The sequence below is a fragment of the Loxodonta africana genome, chromosome 1 (genome assembly GCF_030014295.1).
Source record: "Loxodonta africana isolate mLoxAfr1 chromosome 1, mLoxAfr1.hap2, whole genome shotgun sequence".
Lineage (NCBI taxonomy): Eukaryota > Metazoa > Chordata > Mammalia > Proboscidea > Elephantidae > Loxodonta > Loxodonta africana.
In genome coordinates, this window is record NC_087342.1 from 11775610 (window position 1) to 11794693 (window position 19084).

The 19084-nt window shown below is 34.7% G+C and overlaps 1 protein-coding gene across 1 annotated transcript in view; it reads left to right on the forward strand.

The window, feature by feature from the left end:
* STXBP5L (syntaxin binding protein 5L) overlaps positions 1-19084 on the forward strand; it is a 369977-nt gene that overhangs the window by 209658 nt on the left and 141235 nt on the right. The window contains exons 13-14 of the mRNA XM_064286653.1: positions 3404-3551; positions 4827-4894. Of these exons, the coding sequence (XP_064142723.1) occupies positions 3404-3551; positions 4827-4894 (216 nt within the window). The remainder of the gene's footprint in view (positions 1-3403; positions 3552-4826; positions 4895-19084) is intronic.

The window sequence follows — 19084 nt, forward strand, 5'->3', positions numbered from 1 at the left end:
CTGTACTATGTTTCCAAATCTCCGTGACATTCCCATTTCATTGTCTGTTATGTGAAATTTAACACATCCGATACTGAATATATTCTTTTTCCCTCCACATAGTCTTGTTTCAGCCATGATTGATATTAAACAAGTTGCAGCTTTGGAATCCTATTCAATTTCTTTCTTCCCCCCGCCCCTTTAATCCTCTACATGAAGGAAAACATTAGGACAGAAAAATTTTGCTTTTCTTAGATTCATATCTTCATTTTCATATCTGCAGCAACCAATTTACACTTTTACCTCTGAATTCCTATAGCAAAATTTTAGTTACTTTTCCCTTTTTAACATCTTTTCCCCTACTCTTTGACAATATACTAAAATAGTTTTCCACAAACCTATTAAAGGTATTGTTCACCATGTCAGGAGCCTGTCACTGTTCCTTTTGCATTTATCATATCCCACGTTGCAGGTCTGGTCTTCAGGGTGATCTGTTTATTTTGCTTCTAACTCTTTTCTTTCAGGAATGTGAATAATTTCTATTGTGAAATATGAATCTATGATCCATCTGGTTTAACCTACTTGCCACTTGCCATTTGCTAAATGCAATCAGCTTCTTTCCATCTGTCTTTGCATGTACTACTACTACTATTATTATTATTACCTTTAATACCATATGCAGCGTTTTCAGATTGGGGGGAAGAAACCCCTACGTACGTGTACACACACACACACACACACACACACACCCCATACTCTGGAAATTGAATTAAGTTCCTAATGAAGTTTCTGATAATTTGGGGAGATTATTTTTATCAGCCCCACTCCCCACCCCCCCGGAATTACATCAGAAGCAAGGTGATCATATAGAGTAGGAATAGATATAGAATAATACTGACTTTCTTCCAGTCAAAGGAAGGTGGCTGTCAATGGTAGTTAGGGCTGCTCTAGGTCTGAGAAAGTGATTTTTTGCCATGACAAACTTCTTTGGCAGTCTAGGCAGTCGTTATCATTTAGACAGGACTTTTATAATGTATACATTATTTTTTATAATGTATACAGTGTAATAAAGTATAATGTAAAAGTTTGGCCTCTAAAGTCAGACTACCTGTTTTCAATTCTAGCTCAGTTACTTACTGGTCAAGTTACCTAACCTCTCTTGCTTAAGTTAACTGTCTATAAAGTGGACATATGAATATGTACCTGCTTCATAAGGGTATGTGAATATTAAATGAGTTAGTGCATGTGAGGAGCTTAAAACGATGTCTTGCCCAGAGTTAACATAGGGAGTATTTACAAATATTCAGAGACTTTCTGGTTCTAGAGCCAAACTTAATGTGGGGCAGGGTTTAGGGTTGAGGTGAGGGTAAAATTCAATCAGTACCCAGAATTCTAAGAAGTGTTCCAGCCGTTTCATTTTAAGCACCATGAAAATCTCTTTTTTCTAATTCTCTCACTCTTACTTTTATTATTTCCATTTTATTTCCCTGTTCTAATTCAAAACCCTGCTTTAAATTTAACTTTTCTATGAAACTTTTCCAGGTTAACCCATTCTTCTTTCCTATGAGTTTCAAAGCTAACTTTGTTTTATGTTTTGAGTGCCAAAACATGTTTTTTTCTCTTTGTGCTATTTCAAATTTTGGCAACAGTGTTCATCTCCAGCCCCCATCTCACAAGTCTTCTGTTGTTCGTACTAAATATTCCTGTTAGCAAGATAATGTTATTTATGGAGACATTAGTTAGGCATCTAACTTTCGAAGAAGCAATTGTGGCTACCAGAAACATTTTTGAAATATGCAGGGGATCTCTGAGTTTCTTTAAAAATACAGAAATAAGAAATCTATATTTTGAAAGTCTAATGTTCTTAATGGCAAAGAGTATGAAATAAATACATATAGTATGCCTGTTTCAAAGGAATAGAAATAAAACCTGCTAAGACTATATGGGACTATTTTATTCAATTAACAACTTGAAGTTGCCTTGTTAGATGATGTTGCAATGTTGCAACAGTTCAAATTGAATAAAACCAACATATACTGTAGACTGAATAACTACAGTAGTCAGACATGAGAAAGAGCAATATAAATAGAATTCCATCTTTATGTACTTTTAGAACATAAAAATTATTATATTGTGTTAAAATAGCATTAAATGGAAGAGGAGCTTGATGTTTATAATTGTATTTATAAGTATAAACATATTCTTGGGGAAATACTTTATGGTGTTGTTGTGATATAGAATGTGAGGATCCTGGGATAAACAGACACATAAGTTCTATAGAGCATAAATTTTGTTGTATATGTATATATATGTTTTATGTTATAACTATATTTTAGTTCAATATATTATTGTCTTAATAAAAATCCATCATGTCAGTGCACATGTTATATTAGTGCTAGGATGTATTTGAATATGCTGGTGGGGAAAACAAAGGTTATTACCTACATATATGGTAGGACTTTTGTATGCATATTAGTGGTTACAGTGGAATTCCTATCCATAGACTTTATTAGAGAGTCATTCAGGATAGACTGTTACAGTATAAATGTGAGTAAAGGAAGAAATGGACAGATAAAAAGTTAGAGTGTTGGTTACAGAAAGGGATGCTTGAGAAAGAAAGAATACTTCCAACCAAGTGTGAGAGTCTTGGAGGGTAAAAGAGGAAGGGACCAGTGGAAACAATGAAAGATCATATCTCTAGAGATAAAAGTTACCTAATCCATAATGGGAGCTTCTGGAGGTCAAATTAAAGATTTTTGGCAGGCTTTATTTGCAGATTAAATGCAATAATGCACTAAAAAAGACAAGAACAGTGCCTGGTACATAAAAAAGTCCTCAATATATTATGGCTACTGGAATTCTTAATTTGTACTGATATCCTTTTTTTAAAATAATAATAGGTTTGAGGATATGTAATCTATTGCATCCATAAATCTGCATTCCAAATGTTCTCTAGTTTATATAACAGATGATCTTTAAAACATACACAGTCATGCACACACACAATCTTTCAATCATTCCTGCAAAACACAATGTCAAAATTTACTAAAATACTTTATTTATACATATTATATAAATACATATCTTATACAAAGTACCTAGTTGATAGCATGTTTAGTAAATTGATAAGTCAACTTGTATATTATTTTCAGTTTAATAGAATTCATTGTATCATATTAACAAAGCTGTGTTACTATGGAATGTTGGAATTATGTGGAAGAAAATGAATTTGTTCAAGTATTATTCTGCCAGTATTCATGTGATGCCTTATAGATAACTGTTGAAAAAGAGCATCCTTGCTCATCTAATTCTTGTTTGATGCTACTTAAAAAAACAATTATGTGAAATTAATATTTTAAAACTTTTTTGGGTTTACTTTATAAAAAAATATTTATGACATTAATACCTTGTCTTTGTCTATTAGTTTTCCAATCTTTGAAAATCCATATCCCATGGACATTCATGAGTCACCGGTTACGTGTACTGCATACTTTGCTGATTGCCCTCCGGATTTGATTCTAGTTCTCTATTCTATAGGAGTCAAGCATAAAAAACAAGGGTACAGTAATAAGGTAAAAGTAACAATTATAAATAACTTCCTGTATTTATGTTTGTATCATACTTTTTCCTGTTATTTTGTTTTCTTAATTTCCATAGAGGAGGACTTGAACTAATTCTTTTAAAGTCATACACTGGCATCTTTAAAAAGATAAAACTCCTGAAATTCAAATTTCCTAAATGCTACATAGCTGTAAGCCTAAAATAATATAAATTCCTTACACATTAAGTATACAATTGATGAAGTCCTGGTGGTGCAGTGGTTAAAGCGCTTGGCTGCTAACCAAAAGATTAGCAGTTTGAATGCACCAACCATGCTCTGCGGCAGAGAGATGTAGCACTCTGCTTCCATAAAAATTTACAGCCTTGGAAACTCTATGGAGGCAGTTTAACTCTGTCATATAAGGTCACTGTGAGTCAGAATAGATTTGACAACAGTGGGGTTTGGGGGAAGTATATAATTATCTACTAAGATATATGTGTACATACACATGGAGCCCTGGCAGTAGAGTGGTTAAGAGCTTGTTTGCTAACAGAAAGGTCAGCAGTTCGAACCCACCAGCTGCTCCTGGGAAACCCTATGAGGCAGCTCTACTTTGTTCTGTAAGGTCACTATGAGTTAGAATCTACTCAATGGCAATGAGTTTGCAGGTTTTTTTTGTTAATACATACATATAAATTTATATAGTAAGTATACACTTATACTTGAAACACAAGATGTAACCTTTGACTATTTTAATTCTTTTGTAAGAAATTCAGAAGAGTCAATTCTTTCTAGTTAATCAGTTATTAATCAGCCAATGGCTAACAAGACATAATTATCAAAAGCAATTTGTTAAATAACATTCTAGAGTTTTATTTTGTTAAATTTAAGTATAAGATTGAAATACTTGCCACTGTAACAGACCACCTATTATAAATTCTATTTTTTTGCACAGGGCTGTTGAGATGGACAACTCCATGGGGCACTGTTTACATTATATTCTATGTGAAATGACACCACCAGGGTTTGACAGTGTACAGATATGTAGCACATGTAACAACACTGTGTTTGTGAAATTAAATAATTTTATTCATGTATGTGAATGATAATATTGGCTAAAAAACATATTTTTGAAGGGAATGGTGTTTGTTCAGTTAAATAACTAAAAGACAGCACAACTTGCCTTTGATTATTTTACAGCTGTTTCAGGCAGTCTTTTATTATTTTTAAATATTTTTTTACTATATTTCTAAGTTATTCAATTAAAAAGCAAAACTTATATATTCTTTCTGGTTACTCTCTTTAGGAGTGGCCAATCAGTGGAGGAGCTTGGAACCTAGGAACACAAACATATCCAGAAATTATTATTACTGGGTAAGTGGGATGTGATTTATTAGGTTATCAATTCATCAACAAAAAGACATTTGAGTTTCAATGCTTTTCCCATAATTGTGCTCTGTGTAGTCTAAAAGTTTAAGAAAAAGTAAATATGTAAGATACAGCTTCCATCAAAAGATTATAAAATTAAGGAAAAAAATAAAGTCAAAGCACCAGAAACATAGAATTTTAACAAAAATATTTCAGGATAGATTTTAAGAGCAGGAAAAAATCAAAAGGGAAAATCATGAGAGATTAGTCAGGGAAAACTTTATGTAGAAATCATAGACTGTTAGCTGTAGAAGGCCGTTATCAGTATCTCTTGTCTCCTGCCAAATCTAGGAATCACTGGTCTATATCTCTGACTTGAAAAAATCAAACCCATTGCCATGGAGTCAGTTCTTACTCATAGCAACCCTATAGGACAGAGTAAAACTGCCCCACAGGGTTTCCAAGGAGCAGCTGGTGGATTTAAACTACAAACCTTTTGGTTAGCAGCCAAACTCTTAACCACCACGCTGCCAGGGCTCCATATCTCTGACAGGTGATTATTTAAAGTATTGTTCAAAACTTATAATGCCAGAAATGTCACTACTTTGTTTAGCAACCCACTTTATGATCTAATATGAAAAATAAAAAGACATAACTATAGCAGAGATGAAATTAAAAAGATAATAAGGAGTCCTGCTTCCAGAAAAATGGAGATATACTTTTCTTTACCTTTCCTGTTCTTAAGTACTAGAAACCCTTGACATTATATATAAAACACGCATAAGATGACTGAATAGTAGAGAGAAGTCAGCTAGTACCCTCGGAATCAAGGAATAACATGGAGGTGAGTTCCCTGTTGTTTTGTTTTGTTTTTTAACCTTACATATCTCAGAAATGGAGATGAAGAAGCTGGCAACCCAGAACTGTCAATGGGCACAGACCCAAAAAAAAAAAAAAAAGCCAACACTCTCTAAGCAAGGAAACGGGGCTGTTCAGCAAAACAGGAAACTTTTAGACTATAATCACTTTAGTCCAGTCAAGCACCACAGAAAAAAAAAAAAAACTGTGGCCCCACCCCCACCCATGCCAGCAAAGGCTGAATGCTTAGACTATACTTTTACCCTCCTCAAATTGTAATGAGGTGCCCTGCTTCACTGTACTGTGATATCAAAAAAGGCTGGGTAGGAATCTGGGACTTTCATCTCCACTGGGTGGAAATGTAGCCCCTCCCCTGTGGTGTCAGTGGAGACCACGTGCAGAGCTAGAATTCCTACTCCCCATTGTTCCAGTAGTGAGGAGTAATGAGGAGCTTCACCACTTGGGTGTCAATAGAAGTGGGGAAGGAAAGGAGAAAGAGGGCGGGGCTGAAAAATTTGTCAGAAAATAATGGCTGAAAACTTTGCAAATTTGGCAAAAGACGTGAATCTACATATTCCAGAAGTTGAGCAGATCCATATAAGATAAACCCAAGGAAATCCACACCAAGACACATTGTAGTCAAACTTCTGAAATCTAAACACAAAGGAAAAATCTTGAAAGCAGTGATAGAGAAACCACATCTTACCTCTAGGGCAAAACCAATACGAATGACAGTAGATTTCTCATCAGAAACCATGGAAGGGAGAAGGACACCTGAATATTTTTCAGTTGCTGGAAGAAAAAAACTGTCAAATCAGAATCCTATACCCAGTGAAGGTATCCTTGAGTAATGAAGGGGAAATCAAGTTGAAGAAACTTAGAGAATTTGTCAGCAGAAAACTTATTCTAAAAGAATGACTAAAGGAAGCTCTCTAAACAGAAAGAAAATTATAAAAGGAGGAAACTTGGAATATCAGTAAGGAAGACAGAACACAGGAAACAAAAAAATATAAGTAAATACAATAGGCTTTCCTTCTTCTCTTGAGTTTTCTAAATTATGCTTGATGGTTGAAGCAAAGATTACAATAACATAGTCTGCTGTGGTTCTAAATGTTTGTAGAGGAAATATTTAAGACAATAATAAATAAAACCAACCAAACCAAACCCACTGCCGTCGAGTCAATTCCGACTCATAGCGACCCTATAGGACAGAGTAGAACTGCCCCATAGAGTTTCCAAGGAGCGCCTGGCAGATCTGAACTGCCGACCTCTTGGTTAGCAGCCATAGCACTTAACCACTATGCCACCAGGGTTTCCACAGTAATAAATAGGGGAGGATAAATAGATGTAAAGGGAGGTAAGGTTTCTGTACTTCACTTGAATTGGTAAAGTGACGCCAGTATACTGTGATAAGTTATATACATATAATGTAATACCTAAAGCAACCACTATAAAAGCTATACATCAAAACGGAATTATAAAAAAATTCAGCTAATCCACAGGAAGGCAGAAAAAAAAAAATAGAAATCAAAAAACAGGAAAAAAAAAAGCTGGAAGAGAAAAAATTAAATGGCAGACTTAAGCTGTACTGTATCAGTAATTACATTAAATGTAAATGGTGTAAATACACCAATTAAAATACACCAATTGGCAGAGTGGATTTAAAAACATGACCCAATTTTGTGCAGTTTGCAATAAACCCACTTTAAATATAACTGTATAGGTATTGATAGTAAAAATACGGAGAAAGATATAAACATTAATCAAAAGGAAGTAGGAATGGCTTATTAATATCAAATAAAGTTGACTTCAGAGCAAATAAAACGACCAGAGACAGAGAAGGGCATTACATAATATTAAAAGAATCAGCTTACCAAGAAGAAATAACAATCCTAAATGTGTATACACAAACCACAGAGCTACAAAACAAGTAAAGCAATGAAACTGATAGAACTGAAAAGAGAGGTAGACAAATTCACAATTACCTTTGAAGACTTCAACACTCCACCTTCACCAGGTGGTGGAACAAGTAGACAGAAAATCAGCAACACTATAAAAAACTCACAACACCATCAGCCAATAGGGTTTAACTGATATTTATAGAACATTACACCCAACAATAATAATATAAACTTTCTTTTCAAGTGCCCACAGAAAATATACTAAGATAGACCATATCCTGGGCCATAAAACAAATCTCAACAACTATAAATGAATTCAAATCATACAGAGTATATTCTCTGACTACAATGGAATCAAAAACATAACAGAAAAATTTACAAACACTTAGAAACTAAACACCACAATCCTGATAGCATAACAGACCTTGAAGACATCAAGAGCACAACACATGAATAAAACAACTCTACACACATATATTTGACAACTTAGATAAAATGGACCAATTCCTCAAAAAACGCAAACAACCACAGCTCACCCAAGGTGATATAGATATACTGAATAGCCTTACAACTCTTAAGGTAATCTAATTCATAATTTAAAAACTGCCAAAAAAGAAATCTTTCGGTTCAGGTGGTTTCACTGAAAAATTCTAGCAAATATTTAAAGAAGAATTAACGCTAATTCTGCATAATCTCTTCCAGAAAATATAAGAGGAAAGAACACTTCCCATATGATTTTATGAGCTAACATTACCCTATTTCCAAAACCTGGCAAAGTACCAAAAAAAAAAAAAGGGAAAAGAAAACAACAGGCCAGCAACCCTAATGACCACAGATACAAAAATCCTTAACAAAGTGTTAGCAAAAAAAATTCGACAATATATAAAAAGAATGATATCCATAACTAATGTGATTTACTTGAGGGATGCAAGACTGATTAAATATTTGAAAATCAATCTATATAACTTATCATATTAACAAACTAAAGAAGAAAAATCATATGATCATATCAATTGATGTAGAAAAATCATTTGACAAAATTTAATACCCTTTCACGATAAAATAAATAAATGAAAAGCTCTCAGAAAATTGGAACTAAAGGGGAATTTCCTCAACTTGATAAAGAAAAAAAAAACCTACAGCTAACATAAACACTGAATGCTTTCCCCCTAAGATCAGGCCAGGCAAGGATGTCCACTCTCATCACTCTAATTCACCATTTTTCTTGAAGTTCTTGCCAGTTCAGTAAGGTTCTGGAGAGATCCTTGAGAAAAGGAAAATGCAATAAGGTGACTTGAACACTTAGCCCAGCTTTTCTCCTTGAGTTTTAATTAAGAGGATGAGAAGTTGAGCAGAAAGTGGTCATTAGGAGACTGGGGGACTGGGAAGCTGTGTGAAGCTTTCAGTAGCTCCATGGTGCTAATATAAAAACTGAAGTTCAGGGGCCATGGGATGCGTGAAGGTGTAGATCCTAGAAGACTAGTCTACAATAAGTTTTACACCTTGAACTGGAATAAGGTGATATGTCTCTCTTTCAATTACCTGCCGAAAGCAAAATTCAATTTTCTCTGAAGTAATATAGTATCAATCCTATCCATAAGTTACCTCTTCAGTTTTCATTTTGCTGTGTCCTACCTATATTTAATGAAAACTTACTACATACACCAAGAGGCAAGCTCATACGAGCTAAAACCAAGTGTAAATATGAACCGCAGATTCATTCATAAATGATCTAGATATTGCTGATATTAGACACTGACATTAATATATTCAGGAAAATAGATGGAAATGGGGAGAATTTCAGTATAGAATGTATAAAAATGAATCAAGAGGGTCAATGGAAATTACAGAATTGAAAGGCATGATGCCTGAAATTAAGAACTAAATAGATTGGCTTACCAGGATATTAGCTGTAGCTGAAGAGAGGATTAGCAAACTGGAAGATAGTAAAAAAAAACATCTGGATTGAAGCATAGGGAAAAAAGAATAAGATATATGACATGCTGAAGATGTTTGGACATATGTGTAACTGGAAGCACAGATGGAAAGGAGAGAGAAAATAAAGCAGAAGAAATTATTAAAATGATAATGGTGAGGATTTTTTTTCTGAGATACAGATTTAAAAATGCTGTAAACCAAAATCTGAATAAATACAAAGAAAAACACCTACACAGATTGTAGTAAAAATGATGAAAACAAAGGGCAAAGAGAAAAATTCTTGAAAACAGCCAGACATAAAGATACTTTATCTTAAAAGGTGCCGCTAAATTTTTAACAAATTCTGAAACTAGAAGATAATGGAATATCTCGCTCAAAAAAACTGTTAATCTAGAATTTCGTACCCAAAGAAGCAATTCTTAAAATATTAAAGAAAAAATATTTGAAGACAAATAAAATTTGAAAGAATTTTTTTTTTTTTTTTGACCAGCAGAGCTACACTAATTAAAAAAATACTAAAGGGAGCTCTTCATATAGAGGAAAAGCAATCCTAGGTAGAATCATAGAAATGCATAAATGAATTAAAAATAATGAAAAAATTGCTTAGGTTGACCTGACAGTACAAGAAAAGGAGAAATACCTTAACATGTCTCCCTGGTTTTGTCACATTCAGCATTATCCAGGCATCAGGCAACATCTGCCTCGTGTTCTCTTTATCAAGAACAGACTGTATACCAATTCCCATTAGAAACTGCCCATGCTGTACAAAAGAGTGATTAAAAGCATTTCATATGGAAAAAGTATTCTGGACCACCAAATCAAACCAAACCTGTTGCTGTTGAGTGGATTCTGACTCGTAGTGACTCAATAGGTGTGAGTAGAACTACCCCATAGAGTTTCCAAGGCTGTAATCTTTACAGACTGCCATACCTTTCTCCTGCAGAGCGGCTGGTGAGTTCAACCTGCTGACCTTTCAGTAAGCAGCTGAGCGCTTTAACCACTGAACCAACAGGCCTCCGTAAATTGATATGCAATCATTATTGATGTAGACGCTAAATTTTTTAAAGTGTAACCTTGTGTCTGAATGTTTTATTTGTTCTTTAATTGAAATTCTTTGCAATTTTTTGTGTAAAAATTCAACTGCTGTCAAAAAAACTTGAGATCAAGTTATAAATTACCTTGTTTTATAGGTGAAATTTATTTCAATATAAGTTGGAAATCAGTGACTTAACCTTAAAGGAAAAAATAATCATTTCAATGGGTTGACATATTTGGGTATTTATTGATCTGTTTCAAATTTTAAAATTCATTTTCCCCCAATAGATATTTAGCTAGTTTATTAAGATCTATAATAAATTGCGCCAAGGATACAGAAAGGGAAAAGAGGTGCATTTTGTTTTCAAATATTGATGTGAGCTAGTAAATGTGGTTGGAAAAAAAATAATAAATGTAGGAGTTAATCAAAATAAATATTGACTTTTTAAAAACAATAATATGGGTTTTGGTACATACTATTTAAATGTCTAATAATCATTCGTAATAACAACATTGTGAAGTAGAATTAAAATACATGGCAATGATAGCCCAAAAGATGGGAGAGAGGAAAATGGAGATAAAATATGTAACATTCCTGCTTTGTCTGAGAAGAGATAAAACTACTAGTTTATGTTGGACTTGTAAGTTAAGGACTGATTTTCTAATATATGTGTTAACCACTAAAAGAATAACACAAGAATATAATATCAATAAACTGATAAAATGTAGTAATATTTTTAAATGTGATTAATCCTTAAAAGGGCAGAAATGAGAGAAAATGATACAGACTAGGTGAGACAAATAGAAGACAACTGTGCAATTGGTATATTTAAATCTAAATATATCAGGAATTATATTTAATATAATTTGATTTATTAAATAAAGACTGTCAGTCTGAGGGGCAAAAAAGCCAACTCTAAGGTGCTTCTAAGAGGCACGTTAAATATAAATATACAGAGGATTTGAAAGTAAATGGATTTTAAAAATATACTATGTAAGGAATAAAATAATTGGGCGAAGCTCTCTTAATATCACATTAAGTGGATATATTGATTTTCTATTGCTGCATAGCAAATTACCACAAATTTAGCAGCTTAAAACAACATCCATTTGTTAGAGCAGAGTATCGTAGGCAGTAAGTTTGGCACTGCGTGACTGGGGTCTCTGCTCAGGGTATCACAAGGCTGAAATCAAGGTGTCGTCCAGGCTAGGTTCTCATCTTGAGGCTTCCAAGCTCATTCCTCTTGTTGGCAGAATTCTTTGTGTTTTTACGACCAAGCTCCCCATTTCCTACTGGTTGTCAGTGGGAGCCACTCTTAGGGAGCTCCCCACTTCCTACTGGTTGTCAGTGGGAGCCACTCTTAGAGCTCCCCAAGTCCTACTGGTTGTCAGTGGGAGCCACTCTTAGTTCTTAGAGACTGGTTACATTCCTTACCACATAGGCCTTCCTCCATGTTCAAGCCAGTAGCTGCGTATCTAGCATTTCTCATTCATCAAATCTCTGACTTATTGCATTTTGACCTCATGTGATTATCTCAGGATAATCTTCCTTTCTTAGCATCAGTTTAACCTAACCTTATTATGGGAGTGATATCCTATCAGGTTCATAGTCCCGGGGATTATATAGTACCTGTTATATAAGGGGGTAGGAATCTTGGGAGACATCTTAGAATCTGCAAACACAGTAGATTTTAAAACAAGAAACAGCAATGGGGGTAAAAAGGATTATTTCTAGATAATAAAATGGTAAATCTACTAGGATTTTGAGGATAGATCCTCAAAGTACCTAAAGCAAGAATTAATAAAACTAAAAAAAAGACAAATCTACAATAAATGACAGAAATTGTTAAAAATCTCTCTCTGCAACTGATTGAAAAATCAGTGAAAAAGTCCATAATGATGTAGAATTTTTAAACTACATAATTAATAAACCTGACCTGACATATTTAGAACATTAAACTCTACAACTTAAAAATATACATTATTTTCAAGTGCACATAAGACACCAAAATTGACCATATGCTGGACCATAATATAGATGTAAGCAAATGTCAAAGAATTATAATCCTTTGTAAAATGTCCTCTGGTCACAGTGGAATTGAACTGGAAATTAATGCAAAAAGATAGCAAGACCCCTTAAGCCATAGTCCCCAAACCCCCGCCCTTGCTCCGCTGACCTTCAAAGCATTCAGTTTATCCCGGAAAATTCTTGCTTTTGGTCCAGCCCAGTTGAGCTGACCTTCCCTGTATTGAGTATTGTCCTTCCCTTCACCTAAAGTAGTTCTTATCTACTAACTAATCAGTAGATAGCCCTCTCCCAACCTCCCTCCCTCCCCGCTCTCGTAACCACAAAAGAATGTGTTCTTCTCAGTTTATACTATTTCTCAAGAACTTACAATAGTGGTATTATACAGTATTTGTCCTTTTGCATCTGACTTATTTCACTCAGCATAATGCCTTCCAGGTTCCTCCATGTTATGAAATGTTTCACAGATTCGTCACTGTTCTTTATCGATGCGTAGTATTCCACTGTGTGAATATACCATAATTTATTTAACCATTCATCTATTGACGGACACCTTGATTGCTTCCAGCTTTTTGCTATTGTAAACAGAGCTGCAATAAACATGGGTGTGCATATATCTGTTCGTGTAAAGGCTCTTATTTCTCTAGGGTATATTCCGAGGAGTGGGATTTCTGGGTTGTATGGTAGTTCTATTTCTAACTCTTTAAGAAAACGCCAGATAGATTTCCAAAGTGGTTGCACCATTTTACATTCCCACCAGCAGTGTATAAGAGTTCCAATCTCTCCACAGCCCATCCAACATTTATTATTTTGTGTTTTTTGGATTAATGCTAGCCTTGTTGGAGTGAGATGGAATCTCATCGTAGTTTTAATTTGCATTTCTCTAATGGCTAATGATCAAGAGCATTTTCTCATGTGTCTGTTAGCTGCCTGAATATCTTCTTTAGTGAAGTGCATGTTCATATCCTTTGCCCACTTTCTGATTGGGTTGTTTGTCTTTTTGTAGTTGAGTTTTCACAGAATCATATAGATTTTAGAGATCAGGCGCTGGTCAGAGATGTCATAGCTGAAAATTTTTTCCCAATCTGTAGGTGGTCTTTTTACTCTTTTGGTGAAGTCTTTAGATGAGCATAGGTGTGTGATTTTTAGGAGCTCCCAGTTATCTAGTTTCTCTTTGTCATTTTTAGTAATGTTTTGTATTCTGTTTATGCCTTGTATTAGGGCTCCTAAGGTTGTCCCTATTTTTTCTTCCATGATCTTTATCGTTTTAGTCTTTATGTTTAGGTCTTTGATCCACTTGGAGTTAGTTTTTGTGCATGGTGTGAGGTATGGGTCCTGTTTCATTTTTTTGCAAATGGATATCCAGTTATGCCAGCACCGTTTGTTAAAAAGACTATCTTTTCCCCAATTAACTGACACTGGGCCTTTGTCAAATATCAGCTGCTCATATGTGGATGGATTTATATCTGGGTTCTCAGTTCTGTTCCATTGGTCTTGGTGCCTGTTGTTGTACCAATACCAGGCTGTTTGGACTACTGTGGCTGTATAGTAGGTTCTAAAATCAGATAGAGTGAGGCCTCCCACTTTCTTCTTCTTTTTCAGTAATGCTTTACTTATCCTGGGCTTCTTTCCCTTCCATATAAAGTTGGTGATTTTCTCCATCACATTAAAAAATGTTATTGGAATTTGGATCGGAAGTGCATTGTACGTATAGATGGCTTTTGGTAAAAGAGACATTTTTACTGTTAAGTCTTCCTATCCATGAGCAAGGTATGTTTTTCCACTTTTGTAGGTCCCTTTTAGTTTCTTGCACTAGTACATTGTAGTTTTCTTTGTATAGGTCTTTTACATGTTTGGTAAGATTTATTCCTAAGTATTTTATCTTCTTGGGGCTACTGCGAATGGTATTGATTTGGTGATTTCCTCTTCGGTGTTCTTTTTGTTGATGTAGAGGAATCCAAGTGATTTTTGTATGTTTATCTGAGACTCTGCCAAACTCTTCTATTAGTTTCAGTAGTTTTCTGGAGGATTCCTTAGGGTTTTCTGTGTATAAGATCATGTCATCTGCAAATAGAGATAATTTTACTTCTTCCTTGCCAATCCGGATGTCCTTTATTTCTTTGTCTAGCCTAATTGCTCTGGCTAGGTCCTCTAGCACAATGCTGAATAAGAGTGGTGATAAAGGGCATCCTTGTCTGGTTCCTGTTCTCAAGGGAAATGCTTTCAGGCCCTCTCCATTTAGAATGATGTTGGCTGTTGGCTTTGTATAAAAAAAAAAAATAATAATTAAAAAAAAATTTTTTTTATATAGATGCCCTTTATTATGTTGAGGAATTTTCCTTCAATTCCTATTTTGCTGAGAGTTTTTATCATGCATGGGTGTTGGACTTTGTCAAATGCCTTTTCTGCATCAATTGATAAGATCGTGTGGTTTTTGTCTTTTGTTTTATTTATATGGTGGATTACATTAATGGTTTTTCTAATATTAAACCAGCCTTGCATACCTGGTATAAATCCCACTTGGTTGTGGTGGATTATTTTTTTGATATGTTGTTGAATTCTATTGGCTAGAATTTTGTTGAGGAGTTTTGCATCTGTGTTCATGAGGGATATAAAAAAAAATTTTTTTTTTTTTTATATAGGTCTGTAATTTTCTTTTTTTGTGGTGTCTTTAACTGGTTTTGGTATCAGGGATGTGGTGGCTTCATAGAATGAGTTAGGTAGTATTCTGTCATTTTCTATGCTTTGAAATACTTTTAGTAGTAGTGGTGTTAACTCTTCTCTGAAAGTTTGGTAGAACTCTGCAGTGAAGCCGTCCAGGCCAGGGCTTTTTTTTTGTTGGGAGTTTTTTGATTACCTTTTCAATCTCTTTTTTTGTTATGGGTCTATTTAGTTGTTCTACTTCTGATTGTGTTAGTTTAGGTAGGTAGTGTTTTTCTAGGAATTCATCCATTTCTTCTAGGTTTGCAAATTTGTTAGAGTATAATTTTTTGTAATAATCTGTATGATTTTTTTAATTTCAGTTGGGTCTGTTGTGATATGGCCATCTCGTCTCTTATTCGGGTTATTTGTTTCCTTTGCTGTATTTCTTTAGTCAGCCTGGCCAATGGTTTGTCAATTTTGTTAATTTTTTCAAAGAAGCAGCTTTTGGCTTTGTTAATTCTTTCAATTGCTTTTCTGTTCTCTAATTCATTTAGTTCAGCTCTAATTTTTATTATTTGTTTTCCTCTGGTGCCTGATGGATTCTTTTGTTGCTCGCTTTCTGTTTGTTCAAGTTGTAGGGACAGTTCTCTGATTTTGGCTCTTTCTTCTTTTCGTATCTGTGCATTTATCGATATAAATTTGCCTCTGAGCACTGCTTTTGCTGTGTCCCAGAGGTTTTGATAGGAAGTGTTTTCATTCTCGTTGCATTCTATGAATTTCTTTATTCCCTCCTTAATGTCTTCTATAACCCAGTCTTTTTTGAGCAGGGTATTGTTCAGTTTCCAAGTATTTGATTTCTGTTCCCTGAGTTTTCTGTTATTGATTTCCACTTTTATGGCCTGTGGTCTGAGAAGATGCTTTGTAATACTTCGATGTTTTGGATTCTGCAAAGGTTTGTTTTATGACCTAATATGTGATCTATTCTAGAGAATGTTCCACGTGCACTAGAAAAAAAAGTATACTTTGCAGCTGTTGGGTGGAGTGTTCTGTATAGGTCTATGAGGTCAAGTTGGTTGATTGTAGCAATTAGGTCTTCCGTGTCTCTATTGAGCTTCTTACTGGAAGTCCTATCCTTCTCCGAAAGTGGTGTGTTGAAGTCTCCTAGTATTATTGTGGGGCTGTCTATCTCACTTTTCAGTTCTGTTAAAGTTTGTTTTATATATCTTGCAGCCCTGTCATTGGGTGCATAAATATTTAATATGGTTATGTCTTCCTGATCAATTGTCCCTTTAATCATTATGTAGTGTCCTTCTTTATTCTTTGTGGTGGATTTAACTTTGAAGTCTATTTTGTCAGAAATTAATATTGCTACTCCTGCTCTTTTTTGATTGTTGTTTGCTTGATATATTTTTTTCCATCCTTTGAGTTTTAGTTTGTTTCTGTCTCTAAGTCTAAGGTGTGTCTCTTGCAGGCAGCATATAGACGGATCGTGTTTTTTCATCCAGTCTGAGACTGTCTCTTTATTGGTGCATTTAGTCCATTTACATTCAGTATAATTATAGATAAGTATGTGTTTAGTGCTGTCATTTTGATGCCTTTTTATGTGTGTTGTTGACAATTTCATTTTTCCACTTTTTTGTGCTGAGATGTTTTTCTTTGTAAATTGTGTGTTCCTCATTTTCATAGTAGTTGAATTTATGTTTGCTGAGTCGTTATGTTTTTTTTGGCTTTTACTTTGAGTTATGGAATTGTTAGACCTCCTTGTGGTTATCTTAATATTTACCCCTATTTTTCTAAGTAAAAACCCAACTTGTATCGTCCTATTGCCTTGTTTTCCTCTCCATATGGCAGTTCTATGCCTCCTGTATTTAGTCCCTCTTTTTGATTATTGTGATCTTTACATAATGACTTCAATGATTCCCTGTTTTGAGCAATTTTTTTCTTTTTAAAATTAATCTTAATTTGTTTTTGTGATTTCCTTATGTGAATTGATATCAGGATGTTCTGTTCTGTGACCTTGTGTTATGTCATTATCTGATGTTATTGATTTTCTGACCAATTTCCTTTAGTATTTCTTGTAGCCTTGATTTGGTTTTTGCAAATTCTCTAAGCTTGTGTTTAACAACAGATATTTTTAAAATATTTTGAACTGCAAGTACAATATGTTGCTAAATATGTTGTTGTTAGGTGCCGTCGAGTCAGTTTCGAGTCGGTTCTGATTCATAGCAACCATGTGTATACCAAAACAAGACACTGCCCAGCCTTATGCCACCCTCATGATCGTTGTTATGCTTGAGCCCATTGTTGAAGCCACTGTGTCAGTCCTTCTTGTTGAGAGTTCCTCTTTTTTGCGGCCGTCTCCTTTACTGAGCGTGATGTCCTTCTCCAGGGACTGATCTCTCCTGATAACATGTCCAAAGTATGTGAGTCGTAGTTTTGCCATCCTTGTTTCTAAGGAGCATTCTGGCTGTATTTCTTCCGAGACAGATTTGTTCATTCTTTTGACAGTCCAAGGGCTTGCCTTTGTTTCATCCACCTCGGAGATTTCCTATGGCTGAACCAGCTTCCTGGACCATATTTGTCAAAGGCACTTAAAGGCAAATGGGAGAAAAGATAACAGGTGGAGCAAGCAGTAGACAGACCCAAGAGCCTGGAAGAAGCTAAAGAAGGAGATACATGGGGAAATAAGGGCTTCAAAAAACTCCAAGGTATGATGAGGAAACTAGAATACTTCACACATGCCCAGGGCTGGACGCATGCTCAGAAGAGACCTAGGAAGATCCTAGGTTTTAACTTTTAGCTCACCCTTAGGCTCTGCAGAAACAGAAAATAAAGGCAAAAACTGAGATGTAAAATAAACAGGCTAAGCATTCATTGAAAGAGGGTCCTTTCACAGCCAATCTTCAAAGACTGTGTTTTTTGTTTTTGGCTCATGATGTTTAATGAAATTTTCATTAAATCACTTACTGACCACTAAGCTAATGGAAGGGAGACTTCAGTGGACAATATGAGAAGGAATACAGATTCTACAAAATAGTTTAGAAAAGTAACTAAATACACAAGCAACAACAGTCCACACCAGCAGTAACAAAAAACCATGGGGTGGGGGATAAATCTGATTTTCAGAGTTGCCAGATTATAATATTCAACATGTCCAGTTTTTCAACCAAAAAATTGTGGGAAATGTAAAGAAACAAGAAACCATGGCCCATTCACAGGAATAAAAAAAATTAATAGAAATGGTCCTTGAGAAAGCACAACATTGAAATTACTAGATAAACATTTTAAATCAACTGTCTTAAATATGCTCAAAGAGATGGAGAAAACCATGGTGGGGGAAACTAAAGGAAACAAGAAGTATGCTGTCTCACTAAAAAGACTAAGAGAAATTACAGTAGTCCTTTGGTATCCCCGGGGGATTGGTTCCAGGACCCTTCGTGGATACTAAAATCTGCAGATGCTTAAGTCTATTATATAAAGTGGTATAATATTTGCGTATAACCTACAAAATCCTCCTGCATACTTTAAATCATCTCTAAATTATTTATATTTTTGATCCATGGTTGGTTGAATCCACAGATGTGGAACCCGTGGATACAAAGGGCTGACTGTATAAAAATGTAATGAGTAGAAATTATAAAATTGGAAAGTGCAATAACTGAAAAATTTTATAGAGGAGTTCAGCAGAAGATATAATGTGGCAGAAGATAGTATTAGTGAACTTGAAGCTAGGTCAAGTGAGATAATCCATTATAAAAGCAGAAAGAAAAAAAATGAACATCTTGAAATCTGTCA